General features: G+C 43.6%; 2 protein-coding genes across 9 annotated transcripts in view; both read left to right on the top strand.

The window, feature by feature from the left end:
- Window positions 1-9,036, top strand: part of KAT6A (lysine acetyltransferase 6A) — a 44,510-nt gene extending 35,474 nt beyond the window's left edge. Inside the window, exon 18 of the mRNA XM_080568254.1 lies at window positions 3,881-9,036. Coding sequence (XP_080424380.1) covers window positions 3,881-6,468 — 2,588 coding nt within the window. The 3' untranslated portion in view covers window positions 6,469-9,036. The remainder of the gene's footprint in view (window positions 1-3,880) is intronic.
- Window positions 9,037-9,509: 473 nt separating this feature from the next.
- Window positions 9,510-17,327, top strand: part of LOC308182905 (ankyrin-1-like) — a 71,600-nt gene continuing 63,782 nt past the window's right edge. For 4 of the 8 annotated variants that reach the window (XR_013942147.1, XR_013942148.1, XM_080568251.1 and 1 more), the window contains exon 1: window positions 9,722-17,324. Coding sequence is in view for 4 of the 8 variants with exons in the window: in XM_080568251.1 (XP_080424377.1) it covers window positions 17,199-17,324 (126 nt within the window). In the remaining 4 variants the exon portion in view is untranslated. Of the gene's footprint in view, window positions 9,701-9,720; window positions 17,325-17,327 lie in introns of those variants that run through there. The other 4 variants (XM_080568248.1, XM_080568243.1, XM_080568242.1 and 1 more) reach the window with 4 other exon arrangements.

Here is a 17,327-nt window from a genome sequence, read left to right as displayed (position 1 = left end):
GTACAAAAGGCTTACTACTGGACATTTTGGATAAAGCATTACACCGGGTGGAGTTGGCGTGGCACAGCCCTCTGACATTGCAAAAGAAAGTATAAAAGTCATTTATACTTGGTTCAGATTTAGAATATTTTAATCATATGATTATGAGTTAGGAATGTTTATAAGAAGCTTAGATTCACTGCGGTTTTTCCTTCACTACAGAAACCGGATTGTAACTTTTTTTTTAATATTCTTACTAGCTAAGGGTGTTTTGGGTTAGATACTAACTTAATGTCTAGCTGAGTCAGTGCATGGAAGGTGTTTTATGATTTCCCTCTAAGGTAACATTGCAATCTATTAAATTTGGTGTCTGATTAGAGTTTGAATTGGTTCTGATTGCTGTCAGGGCTACGGTGAGAATGGGTCGTGTGGTGTAGTGACTTGAGGCTGGTATTTAATATGGGTTTGGCATTCTGGAAGACAGGTATTCTGTGGTGTAGGAAACAAAAAAACTTCTCTCTGTATATTCTAACAGTGTTGTACGACTTGGGAGAAGAGGGAGCTCTTTGACAGGTTGGGCTGTATTATTTTGCTTTCCCTGCTTCCACGAGAGCTTTACTGTGAATGTGAATACTGTAAGGATCTGTTCAAGCTTACCTGCACACTGACTTTTAACTAAGTGCAACAGAAAGAGCATGTATGTATGTATTTCAGTATCCTCAAAAACCATGCAGAAATCTTGAGTGGTTATTAAACCCATATTCTTTTGTAAAGACGGTGTCAACTGTGTGTGGTAAAAAACACAGAATCACAGTCCCTTCAGGTCGGAAGGGACCTCTGGAGGTCCTCTGGCCCAACTCCCTTGCTCAGGACATGGTTGCCATGGATCGTGTCCAGATGGCTTTTGAGTATCTCCAAGGAGGCAGACTCCTCAACCTCTGGGCAACCTGAAGTGTTTCCTGATGTTCAGAGGGAACTTTCTATGTTTCAGTTTATGCCTGTTGCCTCTTGTCCTGCCACTGGGCACCACTGAAAAGCGTGCCACCATCTTCTTTATGCCCATCTTCAGGTATTTGCGCGGATTGTTAAGATCTTTCTGAGCCTTCTCCAGTCCCAGCTCTCTCAGCCTTTCCTTACAGGAGAGATGCTCTAGTCTCTTAGCCATCTCAGTGGCCTTTTGCTGGACTCTTTCCGGTGCCTTCGTATCTTTCTTGTATGGAGGAGACCAGAGCCAGACACATTTAATATTACATTACTCTAAGGGGAGCCTACCATCATAAGATTTTTTTATTCTTTAAGATATTAAATCCGTGACAGTACAGGTGAAAGCACAGGATCTTTAGCTAAGAGATAGTAAAAGCTAATCTTACGTAGTAGGTAGGAAGTGTAAAGAAAGGGGAAGAGAAATAGTTTTTTGTTTTTTGTTTTTTAAGCAGGTTAATTTATTTTTTTAAAGACCCTAAGTCTCAATGCTTTAACAAATACCGTGAAAGTAGCATTTTCTTCTTCCTGCCTAAATATATGCTGTCTGTGGTAGATCCTTTCTTTCCTTTATTCACACTCCAAATATGTTTTATGGATGACTTAAAGGAGTTGTTGAATTTTGAAATCAGTATTTATTTTAAGTTAATTTTTAATACTCAAAATTTTTCCAGGATGTTTCTGGTCAGGGGTATTCAGAATAAATGCCTGACAGAATTAGTTGCATGTAGTTTTTGGTGGATTTCTAACTTCAAATAAATAACATTTCAATAGAAAATGAATAAACCCTTTAAGGCTTTTTTTTAAGTGACTTACTGTGGATGAAGTTGTTTGTAAGAGGGTTGAGTAGCTTCTGAAGACACAGAACACTGTTCAAATCCAATTCACAAAGTTGAACTAAGGGCAAGAATAACTCAGTTGACCTATGATCAGTTCTTAAGAAGCATTTGTGGACTGCTAAGAATACATTATTTAGTTTTGCTTTTGTTGAATTCTTTGCATAACTGTGGATATACAGCAGCTCTTCTTGGGGAATGTATAGCATGGAATGTATAGTACGGAAGTGAGTTGGACTTGATGATCCTTGTTGGGACCCTTCCAACTCAGGGTATTCTGTGATTCTATGAATCAGCTTTTAAGATGGATGGAAGGGCAGAAATGTAAATAAGTCTGCTGTGAATTTGGGAGGAAGACTATCTTGCATCCCTATAGTGGGATGACAAGGATAATTACAGGCCTGTCAGCGTGACATTCATCCTGATTTAAATAGTAGGATGCATGGCTTATGACTCAGTAGAAAGTCCAGGAATGGTTATTTGCTCAATACAAATGAACAGTGGAATGTGAAAAATGTATTTTGTCAGAGAACATGATATATTTTACGAGCCTACAGCTCAGTTAATAAGGATAATTGATGTTACCCACTAGTGTTTTGTGAGATACGTGACAAAACCATTTGCTTAAGCTGAAATGTTACAAAATCAAGGTAGTACATATCAAATAAACTGCAAGCAGGGAGTAGTTAAGGTTGTTTTTTATCAGTAGGATGCAGGGGAGATTGTTGTGGATCTTGTTTGTCTTTACTGCTATTTTTGTGCAAATATTAAAAAAAAAAAAGTAGCAGCTGACAGGAAAAGAGGGGATTTGGTAAATGAACTGAAGGGCATTTCACTGGGATAGTCTCAGAGTATTTGAAGGTCTTGCCAGTAATTAGGTGAGCATGGTTTTCTAAATCAGTCGAAGAGATTTATATAATCGTTAAATATATGAACAAGGGAAACCTCAAGTGGAGCAGAGATTTTCTGTCATCTCTTTATTTAGCTTTGGTGAAACTACTACGGCTGTCCTTACTAAGTTATTTGCACTTGATAAGAGTATTGATGAACTGAAAAACTTCAAAGAATAGTCATGAGCTGATTAAGGCACTGAAACAAATTTTCTCTAATGACATTCAAATAATTCTGTCACCTTGGATTATAAACAGAGGCAAAATATTATTACTTATATTTACTTATGTGAGGACTATTGTGTGTTAAGAGGAATTATCTGCCCAGCATATAAAAGAAAAACTAACACAAAAGCAGATTAAGAAAATCCAGTGTCTGAAGACAGAAATTCGGATGATAAAGCATGAATATCAACTAGTGTCAATGCAGTTGTTTATCAGCAGTTGTGTGAAATGTCACTGGCTATCCTGACTGACAGGTTGAAAACAGAATTGCTTCAGGGAAGGCCTTACAGTATTCAGGAAGTTCTCAGTAGATGATGTCAGCGTTTGTTTCTGGCAGTATAGGCCATGAACCTATTTTCATATTTGGAAAGCCACTGAAATGCAGAAATTGCTTCTTCAAATTAAAGTCAGATGAGAGAGAAATTCAGCTTCCTTGATTGTTTTCTCAGGATAAAAAAAAAAAAATCCAGGCAAATTCAGTCACCTGTATATTTCTATCGACATTCAAAAACATAAGCCATGGCAAAGCGGAAATACTTTCTTCAGAAAGTTCAGAATCAGCAGATGCACAAAATACAGATCTAAATGGATATACAATGTTATTGTAACATCCAGTGCTACACTGGAACATTTTCATTTGTAAGCACATTGTATAAATAAAATCTTTAACGGGTGGTGAGTCTTTCCAGGATTTTATTATATAGACTAGTGCTTCATTTGATTTATATATTGAAGGTTCAGAGCTTTAACCACGCAAAATCTTGAAAGCATTGGTGTTCTTTGAAAATGTAATGTTCTGTGTGACTGCTAATGAGTAGACTTTGATCCTCCTTGTTCCCTTCACAATAAATCACTAAGCTATTATTGACATATGAAGTTGATAAACATAATGGAATGCTTAGGAAAGCTTCCGTGAATGCTCGGGTAAAACAAAATGTTTGAACAGTGTCTTTCCATTTGTGTTTTCAGGTACCCCAACTTTGAAACCATTATCTATGCTGAGAAAATGTGAAGCAAAGGATTGTTCACTTGAACCAGATACTTCTACACCCATGAAAAAGAAGAAGGGATGGCCAAAAGGCAAAAGCCGAAAACCAATCCACTGGAAGAAAAGACCTGGTCGAAAACCAGGTTTTAAACTGAACCGGGAAAAAGTGCCATCGTCAGTTCAGGGTGAGGGAGCTGATGCAGAGGTAGGTAATTCAAAACCAGGGCGTAAGCCCAAGATGTCAGACGAAGAGGAAGGTGTCGAGCAGAAAGAAGAGCTACCTCTTACTGAGGAAAGGAAAGAGGAAGATGTGAATATGGAAGCAGAAGAGGTAGGAGAGGGAGAAGAGGAAGATACAGCCAGCAGTGAAGTAAGAGCAGTTTCTCCTGTGGACAGCAGCAGCAGTCCAGTGCCAGAAGTTAAAGAGCCTGAGATAGAAGAGGAGGTAGAGGAGAAGCCGCGGGTATTAGAAGAGCAAAGGCAATCAGAAGAAGAGCAGCAAGAACTAGATGAACCTGAGCATGACCATGAAGAAGATGATGAAATTGCAGTCGTGACAAATCAAAATGAAGACCATGATGCTGATGATGAAGATGATGGTCATCTAGAGTCTGTGAAGAAAAAAGAATTGGAAGAACAGCCTGCCAGAGAAGGGGTGAAGGAGGAGCCTGATGTGCAGGAATGTTTTTTAGAAGCAGACATACAAAGCAGTAGAGAAGATGCAAAAGGAAAAGATGAAGCAGAGGCAGATTCTGAGGAAGAGCAGGCTTCCAATGAAACATCAGTGGGCTCAGAGCATGTCCCTGGGTCTGAGGATGATCATGAAGAAGAGCAAAGTAACAAAGAAGGATTAATTGAATTAAAGGAAGAGGAAGAGATTCCTCATAGTGAACTAGATCTTGAAACTGTTCAAGCAGTCCAGTCCTTGACACAGGAGGAAAGCAATGAGCATGATGTAGCTTACCAGGACTGTGAAGAAACTCTTGCAGCTTGTCAGACTCTGCAGAGTTATACCCAGACTGAGGAGGATCCTCAGATATCAATGGTTGAAGATTGCCAGGCCTCAGAACACAACAGTCCAATATCCTCTGTTCAGTCCCACCCCAGCCAGTCTGTACGTTCTGTCAGCAGCCCAAATGTGCCTGCTCTGGAGAGCAGCTACACCCAGATAAGCCCTGAACAAGGATCCCTGTCCGCACCCTCTATGCAGAACATGGAGACCAGCCCCATGATGGATGTGCCTTCAGTATCGGACCACTCTCAGCAGGTGGTGGATAGTGGCTTCAGTGACCTTGGCAGCATTGAGAGCACTACAGAAAACTATGAAAACCCGAGCAGCTATGACTCTACTATGGGAGGCAGCATTTGTGGAAATAACTCTTCCCAGAGCAGTTGTTCCTATGGGGGACTGTCCTCTTCTAGCAGCCTCACTCAGAATAGTTGTGTTGTCACTCAGCAAATGGCAAACATTGGCAGCAGTTGCAGCATGATGCAGCAAAGCACTGTCCAGCCTGCAGCAAACTGCAATATCAAGTCACCTCAGAGCTGTGTCGTAGAAAGGCCTCCAAGTAACCAGCAACCAGCATCGCAGCCACAACAGCAGCAGCCTCAGTCACAGCAGCCACAGCCCCCACCTCCACCCCAGCAGCAACCTCCGCTGTCTCAGTGCAGCATGAACAACAGCTTCACCCCAGCGCCTATGATCATGGAAATACCTGAATCAGGAAGCACTGGTAACATAAGTATCTATGAGAGGATTCCAGGGGATTTTGGGGCTGGGAGCTATTCACAACCGTCAGCCACATTCAGTTTAGCCAAGTTGCAGCAGCTGACGAACACCATTATGGACCCTCATGCCATGCCTTATAGCCATTCTCCTGCTGTGACTTCCTATGCAACCAGTGTTTCGCTGTCCAACACAGGACTGGCTCAGCTCGCTCCCTCTCATCCATTAGCAGGCACACCACAAGCACAAGCCACCATGACACCCCCACCAAACTTGGCGTCTACCACCATGAACCTCACGTCACCTCTGCTTCAGTGTAATATGTCTGCTACCAATATTGGCATTCCACATACGCAGAGGTTGCAGGGGCAAATGCCGGTCAAGGGGCACATTTCCATCCGCTCTAAATCAGCACCGCTGCCCTCTGCAACTGCACACCAGCAGCAGCTCTATGGCCGCAGCCCACCCGCGGTCGCCATGCAGGCCGGCCCTCGTACATTGGCTGTTCAGCGGGGTATGAACATGGGGGTCAACCTGATGCCAACCACCCCGTACAACGTTAACTCCATGAATATGAACACCCTGAATGCCATGAACAGCTACAGAATGACGCAGCCCATGATGAACAGCAGTTACCACAGTAACCCTGCCTACATGAACCAGACAGCACAGTATCCTATGCAGATGCAGATGGGAATGATGGGGAGCCAGGCCTATACCCAGCAGCCTATGCAGCCAAATCCTCATGGGAACATGATGTACACTGGCCCCTCCCATCACAGCTACATGAATGCTGCAGGGGTGCCCAAGCAGTCTCTCAATGGACCGTACATGAGAAGATGAGCAAGACGAACTTGCATCCTAAAAACTTAAATATATATAAATAAAGGAACCTTTTATACTGACGAACCAGAGAAAATGGACCTTTTTCCAGTTAAAATATTGCTGTAGATTTAGAGGGATTTTCTTTGGTTTATTTTATTTTTAGGAAGCCTGGTGGTTTTTTTGTTGTTGCTTTTTGTTTTTGTTCTGGGGGGTAGTGTTTTCTTCACAATCCTGAAACATTTTACAGCTAAAATCATTTACAGATGTTTTTTAGAGGGAAAACATGCACAAAATCTTTTCATAATTTAAAAAGAGCCTTACTTTGCTGACCATGTGGACAGAATATGTGTAACAGTGAAATCATCTTTCTAAATTTTTTTTTCAAATGTATGTCCTTCTCCCTTTCTTGTGCCCCTCTGTATGCAGTTTTTAGTGCTGCAGTAATGTAAAATGTCTGACATCTCAAAGAGTAACAGCGTTTCCCTCCAAACCCCACTTAAAGTTTTCTACTTCTAGCAGGAGGCACTTACTGGGAGACGTGGAAAGGGACACAGGATAAATGAAGCTCTTCATTTCTGCAAGTCAGGAAAAAATTTTAATCTTTAACTTTCCCTGACTCCTTTCCCTTCAGTAAAATTTGGATTTACATGTAAACAAACTATTCACACTGGTGTTTTTGTAGATGAGTTCATTGAAATTGTATGTTTCATTCTGAAAATATAATGTAACTTCAAACAGATCCCGTTCACCACCCAGACATGCGCGTGTGCGCCTGCACAAATGTTCTGTCACTGAACTACTGGGAGCATCTCGAGAGAGAGCTGTTAATAACCCTCGTGCAGTCATGCGGAGGATAGCATGGTTATTGGGCTGCTAGGACAAAAAACGGTTGCAGGCTCTTCAGGTGAACTGCATGTCAGCCATAACTCAGATCCCAAACTCTGCTTTAGTATGTACTTGGAAATGCTGAGGGTCTTGGTTCTGAGCCTTTGAGTAGGCTGAGCTCAAAAGCAGCTGTTTCCAGTGGTCTGCCTTTTAACCTTTATTCTTATGTAATCTTGGAAGATAAAGTGTATGTTTTAGGTGGCTTGATGAGAAGCCTGTGGTGTCCTTGTCACTGTTCCATTCCTGGTGTGGTGTAGGAAGTAGCTGAATGTGCCGCTCTTGGGGGGAGTTGGTGACATCGAACACTTCCCTGATTCTTCTGCTATGTTTGAGGCCATTTCATCAGAATAGCCACACTTCTGATCTAGTGTGGGAAATGAGGGGGATCGCCTGTTCTGCAGGAGTGAAACAGCCCAAACACCACAGTAGGATGCAGGTGGCAGGATTTTGCTGTTTATTACTGCATAATCCAATTTGCATTCTTTTCTGGCTACACTGCTCCGTGATAGAGACAGCACTTGCTGGCATGTCACCCAATACAAAAAGGGATACCCTTTAAGGTAGAGTTTTGTTGTTTTTTAATTGTATATGAAGTAGAAATACAGACACGTTATTAAGACTAATTTCTTTTGTTTTAAAACCAAAAGAATCTAAAAGTTGGGTTTCTTCAGATGCACTAAAATGGACTTTTCCTCCAATAACTGCTAACCATAAAAGGCAGAATTCAAAGGACTTCCACTTTTTATTTCTGTTTAGTTTTGAGCATGTACAAGGCTGTGTAGGACCCCATTTCTCTGTATATACTATTCCAGTTCCAAATATCCCATGTAGAAAGCGCACTGTGCTGCCCTCTCCTTCCTAGATCTTCAGCTGTGTCGCTGCTTCCTGACTGCTGGGGGGTAGTGGGGCAGGCGCGGGTCTGCGGCAGGAGGAGAAGCTGTTGAAACGAGGGCCGTGAGTTTGTTTGCTGTTATGTTTGGTTTGGTTTTGTATTTCTTTTTTTTAATTTTATTTTGGTTTTATGTTTTATTTTTGTTTTTTAAATCAATTGGGCAGCTCCCTTTTCCACAAGCCTTTGTGACTGTAGAACTATTGTAGAAAAAATGTTCTTTTCTATATATAAAAAGAAATTATCCAACGCAGTAATATTGGTACCTACCATTTTTCACTTCTGTTTAAAAATAAAATAAAATATGTATTTTTAGCAAGATAACTTGGGTAATCTTCTAAAAGAAATTAAAAAAAAAAACTCACTGTTAGTGACTTTGATGCCTTTTAAAATAAGAGCTTTTTCATTTCATTCCATCTTTAAAATTTTTTATCTTTGTTGTAGAATATTAAAAACTATTTTAAGAAAGATAAAAATTCTCTTTAAAGAGATCTCTAGAGTGTGTGAATAGGAGCTCCAGATGCCTCTAAAAGCCGCATGTACAAATGAAGCTGAGTCTATTCCTGTCTGTTTATATTTGCTTTTCCTGTTTTGTAACCTCTTTGTACTTTGTTCATGGTGACTTGTAAGCTAAGGGGAAGGGGGTGCCTAGATGCCTTTGTAATTCTCCATGTCATACGCTCCTGGCTGGACGGTCTCCCTTCCTCTACTTGTATGTAATATCACTTTTTTTTCCCCTTTCTAGCAAGTACTTTCAAAAGAACTCTGTACATTTTAACATAAAAAAATAAATTATGTTGAGCCATTTTGGATGTCTGTTGTGCATGTGGGTTTTTTCTTCCACGGGAGCGCTGACCTCTGTTACCAGCCCCTGGGCACGATTCCCTGCTCACCTTTTGGTCCCGGAGAGCGGGGCGGTGCTAGGATCGGGGGCGTGCGGCGGCTGAGGTTACGGTTTCGGTGATCGGCTTCCCCTCGGAAGAGCGATCAGGTACCGGTAACGGGAAAACCTCGGAAAGCTTCTGCAGCTCGACCTCGCTCTCCGCGGGGAACACCTGCAGCACGAGACGGCTTCGCTGCCGCCGCCGCTCGCGGAACGGCCGTGCCGGGGCCGCCCCCTGCGAAGCCCCCAGGCGAGCGCTGGGGGGAGGCAGAGCCGCGGCGGGCACGGCCGGGCGCGTTCCCCCGGGCGCGTTCCCCCGGGCGCGTTCCCCCGGGCGCGTTCCCCCGGGCGCGGCCCCGCGAGCGGCCTCTGCTCGTGCGCGGGGCGGCCGGGGGCGCGCGGCGGGGGGAGGCGGGGGCCGAGCACGTGCGGGCCCAGGCCGGGGGGCGTCGCGCTGCCGGGCGGTCCGTGCGTTTCCTGGCCCAGCGCGATTTGGGTTATTCGGGAGCGGAGGGGAGAGGGGGCGACCCGCGGTGAGGGCTTTCACTGCGCCGGTCACTTGAGGATTGCAGGGAGTGTGCCAGCACTCACAGGTAAGCGTCCCCAGGCTCCCAGCAGGCACACATCCTGCACCTGGATGTGCCCGTATTATTTTCCCGTAGTCAGTGTTGGAGTTCAGACTGCATTAACCGTTCTGTGCCAGCAAGCTCTCAAGCTCTTTGTATATTGCTCATAACTTCCTTCCTTTTTTTTTTTTTTTTTTTTTAAGCTTTGTCACCATCCGGTAGCAAAGTTGCAAGGTAGAGGGTGTCCATCCCCTCCCCATTGTGCCCCATTTATTCTGTACTGAGCGGTTATAGTTCGGGTTCTTTTTGTATTTGCTTGTTATTTGCTATCTAAACCCATATTTAACATGTTTGATTTGACATTAAAATGTGTTTGGCTTGAATTGTTATTTACAAGCAACACTGCATCTGCTTTCATTTATTCCCAATTTTCAGAAACATCTCTCATTTTTCAGATACAGTATGGATTTTAGAAGTAAAATGCCAGCTGAGAATGGTTGCATGTCCTCCAGCAATTCAAAATGGCTTTGACTTCTGGAATCAATGCCCTGAGTGGTCAGACTAGAACATAATTCTGTTGCTTTAGATAACTGTACAGTTCGAAACGGTGATGGTGAATCGCTGCCATGAAATGGCGATGTACATTTCTGTTCTTGTAAAATGCTTGTATCATAAACTGAGCGGTAGAACGATACAAGGTCTTTATCGAATGCCCTGGTGCCAAATTGTTGTTACACCTGTGCACATGAAATACATTTCAGTTCATTGTTTGAGATCTTTGCAATGCATAATCACAAGCTATCAAGCTTGGGGTGAGCACGGCCAGCACTAACAATGATTAAAATAGTACTTCTTGTGTATTTCTGAGTTCTTAAGGTAGTTGAAACCATTTTAAGAAAAATGCAAATATCTAAATGGGAATGTAACAGTTTATAACAACTTTCTCTCTAGCCTTGTAGGCCAAGGAACAAAAATAAGTGCTTATGAAATCCATAAGCAAGATCACAGGAATGTGATTTTCCAGAGTTAATGAACTGTTAAACAAGTATGGCTCCTTAAGAAAAGTTTATAAAAAATGTTATTTGCTCAAATAAGATTCACTATTAATAACACCTGTTCGTTTTTGTTGGTGGTGGTGTTGGTTTTATTTTTTTTTTTTAAGGAAAATTAAAAAAACAAACCCCTGTTTGTATTAGTTAACTTGTCTTGATGATACATGCATTTAGGAGTCATGAACAAGGAGATCTCTTTTTCAGTTTCCTGTTGTAGAAACTATCAAATCCTGTTGTTAAAGGACTAAATAGATGACTTTTTTGTGGATTTGGTTTTGTTTTGTTTTTTTCTGAGAGTTGCCATGCTAGATAGGAGTGAAATCAGACTGTCCTGGTGTGCAGGAACTGCTCGTACCTTACAGCATGCTGCGGGCAGCTGCTGCTGCACGCTCTGGATTGCCACAGCCAGGTAATCGTGCTGTGGACATAAAGCTATTCCATTCGGCACTGCCCGGCTTGCTCCAGTTTTGTTAATATGTGGACCAAAATGGCTGTTACCAACACTCAATGCGCAGGGAAGAGTTTGCATGCAACGGACAGCAACGTACAAACTTCTGCCAGGGAGACCAGGGTTGTGGCTTTTCGAGAGGTTAACTGAAAGGCTGAGAGCTCATCAGTGAGGTAGTTAAAAAAACAAACAAACAAAAACCCACTAAACGGAACAGAACCATTTTAATGAGGTTCATAACTTGGGAGAGAGATCCTTGCTGAGATCCTGTCTCTGCAGGAACAGGGAAATGCGGTAGGTTTAGTTTACAGCAGCTGAGGTGCAGCCTGCAGCATCTTTTATCTTCACAGCTTGTCAGCCAGAATAATATGGCTAAAAATAGCTGCCTGAAATTGAAGTTTGTTTGTAAAATCCTTCTGCCCCTAACACAGAATCTGAGCAACTTCAACAAACATCGATCTTCACCTAGAACAGGGCAGAGCTCCAGTGACGTGTTTCGTCTCTTGAAACAGCTGCACTGCCTTGCAGGCAGACAGAATTTTGCTTCTATACTTCCCTCCTCACAGGAGGTTCTTCTGTCCTTGATTCGTTTGTGTGATTATTTTCTTAAGGGTTCCTCTGTCGATAACTATTTGTTCTCCCATGCGAAATCCTTTGTCCTGTGAACCCTTTGGAACAGGGACTCTGTTGTTGATATGATCGTCGTTTGACACAGTACAATGCTAGTCTGTCATCAAAGTAGCAGAGAGTTATGATAGTACAAATAATCTGTTTTCAAGGAAAAAGTGATAAGTTTGTTGCTCTGTGCCAAATAATTAAATAAGGTTCTTGAAAAAGTTTCATTTAAATTATCATGTTGGCTAATGCATGCAGCTGGTATCTTTCAGCTCAAGGAGGAAGTCTGTTTACTGAAATTGTCATCCTCTGTTTCCCCATTTTGAAGTGATTATATATTTCTCCACTGGGAACAAGCAGCAACAAGATACAATCCATAACACGTTTTCTACTGTTTTGTGTATTTCCTGAACAGCTTACTCAAAGAAGAGAAAAATCAGTGTTGGAGAAAAAAATAAAGGAAGTGGCAAGTTAAGTGAAATTGCTGTTAAGTCCATTTCTCACTTCCTCTGTCTTGTGTCCTTGCTCCGTTCTGAAATAGCAAGAATGGAGAAGAAGATGAGATTTTCTTCACATACAGCAGATCTCTAGGGTAGACTTTCTACCAACCATACACCTACAGTGCACAAAAGCTTGATATCAATCCTAGGTCAAATGCTTCATAACTTAGAATATGATTTGTGTAAGCCCCTGCACAGGACAACCCTATGTATATGGCAGAGAGAACTAATTCCAGTTAACTCTGTCTCTTAAATCACTCTGTCAAAAATCAAGGTAGATGTTTCAAAACCAACCCTCCATGACTTGGAAGACCGTCCAGCAGGCTTGTCACTCACCCTCAAGTTAAAGCACTAAGCATAAAACACCAGATGCTATGGTTGTAACAGGACAAAAGCCCCGGGCCTAGAGTTTGATAGAGATGAAATCCTCTCTGGTATCTTGAGAGAAGAGGAAAAGGGTGTCATGTAGGAAGAGATAAATTGGTTTTGGACAGCAGATTTCCCGAACCAGGGCTTCAGTCAATCCTGCTGGGAGGAGCTGTTCTCCAGAGCAGCTGGTTCAAGCTGCTTTGTGTTCCCTTCTGACAAAAATTGTCCTCTGCAGTCTGATGTAGGCAAGACTGTAGTTACTTTAGGACTGTCCTTGTCCTCCTTTGGTTTGTGTTAGGGAGCATGCTGTTGAGACCAAAGCAATTTGCAGAACTTGGTCCTCGGCAAGTGATCAGAACTGCCCAGGCGTATCCAGCGAGAGGTCAGCAGGTGATGGTACAAACTCCAGGGACAAAGGGAAACACTGAAAAACAGTGTCTTTTTTTTAGAGGCTATCACGGGTGCCCTTGATCATTTCTGTGTGCATCCAGCTGTGAGACAGGTGATGTGTTAAGAAACGTGACCGCTGTCCTCAGGAACCTTGTCACAAATACTGTGCAGGGTTCAGCGAGTGAAGTAGCAGGTGATGGTTCAGGAGGGAGGTAGGAGGACATGGGAAAGCGCCGCCTGGAGGCTCTGACAGTTGTACATAGCTGTGGACCTCTGTACTATAGTCAGGGGTCTGATGAATACGTTACTCTGAATGAGTTGGTGAGGAAAATGGATTTGAACAGGGGAGCGTTTCTGACCTTGGGAAAGCACGGGCAGCCCTCTCAGCTGCACTGGTAAAGCGGCCGAGCTGCTGAAGTGTGCCCCCTTTTTCCTGCAAATAGCCGGTGATGCTTTGGTGCTCTGTGAGGTGTACCTAAATGGTATTAGATCAGAAGTCTCTCTGACTTACAGATGGAGTCTGAACCTGGGGTTGTCTGCGGTCTTGCTAGATACTTCTCTGCTCTTCTTTGTGGGCGGACAGGGATATTTTGCAATTCATGTGTCTAGCGGTTTTCCAGTCAGGATCAGTCATGCATAGTGCAACAGGGAGGGGGTTTTAAGATAAATACTGTGTCCAGGAACCGTGTTTTGAAAAGTTCTCTGCATCTTGCCTTCCCTTTAGCATCTCGTCCCAGCATTCTAATCAAGCTGTGGTTTAAGAGCTTCCAGAGAAGGAGGCTGGGCCCAAACCATCGTGTTCAATAGTCTGTGATGGATCTTTCCTTCCCAAATTTATCTCACTCCTGTATGGTTTGCTATCTGTAGCATTCTGTAGCAGTAAATTTTTCTGCTGAGTGGAAAGGATATATATTTTTAGTTATTTTAAATGTGGTGCCTCTGATTCTTCTGTTGTATGAAATAATGTGTAATTGTTTCCTTTTGGACCTTATCTGTATCACTCACGTTTTTCTGTGCTGCTTTATCACCTTTCTTCCAGTCTGAAGGTTCTGCACTAGTATGTGCTGTCCCTTTGTGTATCACAATGTTTGAGGTTGGAAGGGACCGCTGGAGGTCATCTGGTCAAACCCCCAACCTAAAACCAAACAGAGACAATCCTGGTTCAGTTCTGTGGTGTCAGAGCTGCCTCCTAAACTGCCTGCCAGTACATGAGAGAACTCTTTCAGCCTTACTGTATGCATTTCATATCTCTTCTTAGAATCCTTAGAATCTTTTTGCTATTTTTATTTGAATGAGTGCTTAATTCTGCGTTAAACAAGATGGCAGCTGAGCGTCTGAGGAGCTTATCCTCAAACTTGAGGAGCTCATGAAAACGTTCTTGTTCCTTCTGTGAGACTCCATTTCTTTCTTCCTGTGTGTGCACTGAGGAGGAAGCAGGCTTTTAGACAGTTACAAGCAGGTGATTTTCTGTTGTGTCCCCTGGAGCATCAAAAGTGCGACCCCATATCCTATTTCTCCCTTGATGGTAACTGTTCTTGTCCTGTGCTTGTTCTTCTGTGGTTTATAGGGAGTTAAGATGGGATCTCTTTGTAGGAGGAGGCAATGTCCTACAGGCAAAACTGTGTACGGCCGCTGCCTGGTGCCATTCAGCTTTGTCTATAGTGGATGCTTTGTTAGCATCAGGAAATACAGAACATCTCAGGGCAGAGCCTGGGCTGTAGCACTGCTACTGCTTGACTGCAAGCATGCAGACCCTGCCACGTAGTGGGGCTGGCTTTCAGGAGTCTGACCCAGCTGAAAGTTTGCAGCCACAAAGGCAGAACGTGGGTTAGGGATGAGATGTACTTACAGCAGTATCTTGCTGCTGGCTTCCTGACCTTGCCTGGATCTCCACAGGCAGTTTGTCTCACGGTTCTGAAAGGTCGAGACCCAAGCGCTGTGAGGGGTTGGACATGTGGTAGGGACTGTTGCAGTTGTATTTGGCGGAGCTTAGTTTGATTCCTGGGTTCCCTATTTTGAAAAAGTAGGTAGTTCCTCAGAAATTATTCTAAACTGGCAGGGAGCTGGTTTAGGGTGCAAAGTCACACAGGCAGAACTGAGGAACTCTCAGTGTGTTATGGTTAATTGTGACAATTAATTTCCCTCCTGTGTACATGTTGGTGGCCGCAGAGATATATATATATACACACACATATATATTTGATTTGGCCTCTGCCTCTTTTAGTCTGTGAAGTGTTTCCAGTGGAAGAGACAGGATTAGGGTGACTGACTGCAGCTGTGCATGCGGCATCTCCTATCTATAGAGTCTTTCACTATGCTTTTTTTTTTTGATGGATGTTCATAAGATGTTACTGTATAAAGATGTGCAGCTGTATCTAGAGTGTTTTATTTATCTAGATGGGTAGAGTACAGAGAACTAAAGGTGTCCTTGGAAAAGCCTTGTAAAATTTGATGATTTCCTGTTCTCAGACTTTATTAGGACCCCATAAACATTTGCTGTATTCTTACCCATCACATTCCATATAAACTAAGATACATGGATCTTTTTTTTCTGTGTTTAAGGACCCTTCTTAGTCTATGGATGAAGCAAGAGAATTGGAGGAACTTCAAAGGAGAAGGAAATGCAGGAAAACTTAGAAAAGTGACCTATAGTGTCTAAGTTAAGTCTGCATTTCTCAGCTTCCTGTCACTCTAAATAACCTGTCAAGTAGTTGCTGAGAACGTTAAGCCCTGCTTCCCCATCTTTTGATACAAAAGGGACCCTTTATGTCAAAAACAGGGTAGGCTGTGCCAGAACAGTGCAGGGTATGCAGGGCTGCTACCTGGGCAGATAATGTTCCGAGTGCTTTACCCGTAGGTCTACACATAGGTGGGCTTTATGTGTGTGTGTGCGGGGTGGGGGGGCACACAAGAATTGAACCGGTAAAGGCAGGGCTGATAAGAAGTGTCTGAATAGAGCACACTTTGCTGCAGTTAATGTGGTCATCACCAAAGTGTCGATCTCACACACTGGCACAGTCTGCAGGAACCAAATTTACATCGCTAGGACTGATCTCTGACTTCTGACCTGTAACTGGTTGTGCTTCAGGAAGGCAGCTGCAGGGGAAATGTACAGACGTGTGTGGAGAAAGGGTGCCTGACTCCAGGAGCCTTAACCAGGGTTCCTTGGAGAGGACTTGAGCTCTGGTGATGCCTGAATGGGCAGGGGCTTTACTCTTCAGGAGCTGTGTAATCAAAGAGCAGACCGAGCCCCTGGTTTCTGTCTCCCATTCACAGTCAAGATCCCTCCCCTCCCCTTGCTGTTCACTCCGTGGAGAAATGCAAGGAGAAAAGGATGCTGTTAAGCTGCACTTTGCTCCGGTACTTGGCACAGCCTTTGCAGTGTCGGCTATTTTCTGAGAGGGATGCTGCCTTCCCTCTAACCAATACAGCGACTGCCTATAGCTCCCCCTGAAAGGAGCTGGAATCATAACCCAGAGAGTGAACGAGTGATGCGGATGCTTCACAGAGAGTGACTGAGAGAGAGAAAATCGGAGAGACTGGAATATGTGCCTGCCTTAGCAGCATTGCAGTGGTGAAGCCACTGACTGACTACATGCAGGTTATTGCTCTTAATGCATTGCTACAGAGAGCCCCAAAGTCAAGATGAAATGCATCGTCCTCCTTTTTCACTGCTTCTCTGTTGTCATCATGCATTAATTGCTGAGAGTTATTTTCCTTCCTGTGGCTGGCTGCCTGCGTCTCTTCTCGTACTGCAGGAGAGACAGTGAAGGAGCGAGCGCTGCACCAGCCCTGTGTCCTGTCCCACAAGGAGGATTCTGCATGATGTGCCAGTGCAGTCAGGGGCTGCTGCAATGGTGCACAGGACGTCTGGAACAGCTGGATTTAGGATTATTAATGGTTTATGAAGGTGTCCTGGACTCCATCTAGCAATTAGCTGGAGACATCGGCTGTCCCTTGGGGCTTGTTGTCTGCTTTCTATCTTCCTCTCATTACTGCTTTCACACCCATCTGGGTCGACAGCATTTGAGCTAGGGGAAGGGACCTTCTTGGCCAGTAACCGGAGGGTGCTGTGTGGAAAGTGCCGTTGTGAGCTCTGGAGGGAACTGCAGCCTTTGTGAGCTCTGGAGGGAACTGCAGCCTGACCAGCCATGGCTCAAGCAGCTAAGCAGCTGAAGAAAATCAAAGATATTGAGGCTCAGGCTCTGCAGGAGCAGAAGGAAAAGGAAGAATCCAATCGCAAGCGCAGGAACCGCTCTCGGGACCGGAAGAAAAAGGTC

Source organism: Anser brachyrhynchus (genome assembly GCF_964034855.1).
Source record: "Anser brachyrhynchus genome assembly, chromosome: 26".
NCBI classification, from domain to species: Eukaryota; Metazoa; Chordata; class Aves; order Anseriformes; family Anatidae; genus Anser; species Anser brachyrhynchus.
Note: the sequence above shows the minus strand (reverse complement) of the source record. Positions and strands in the feature narration are given on the sequence as shown.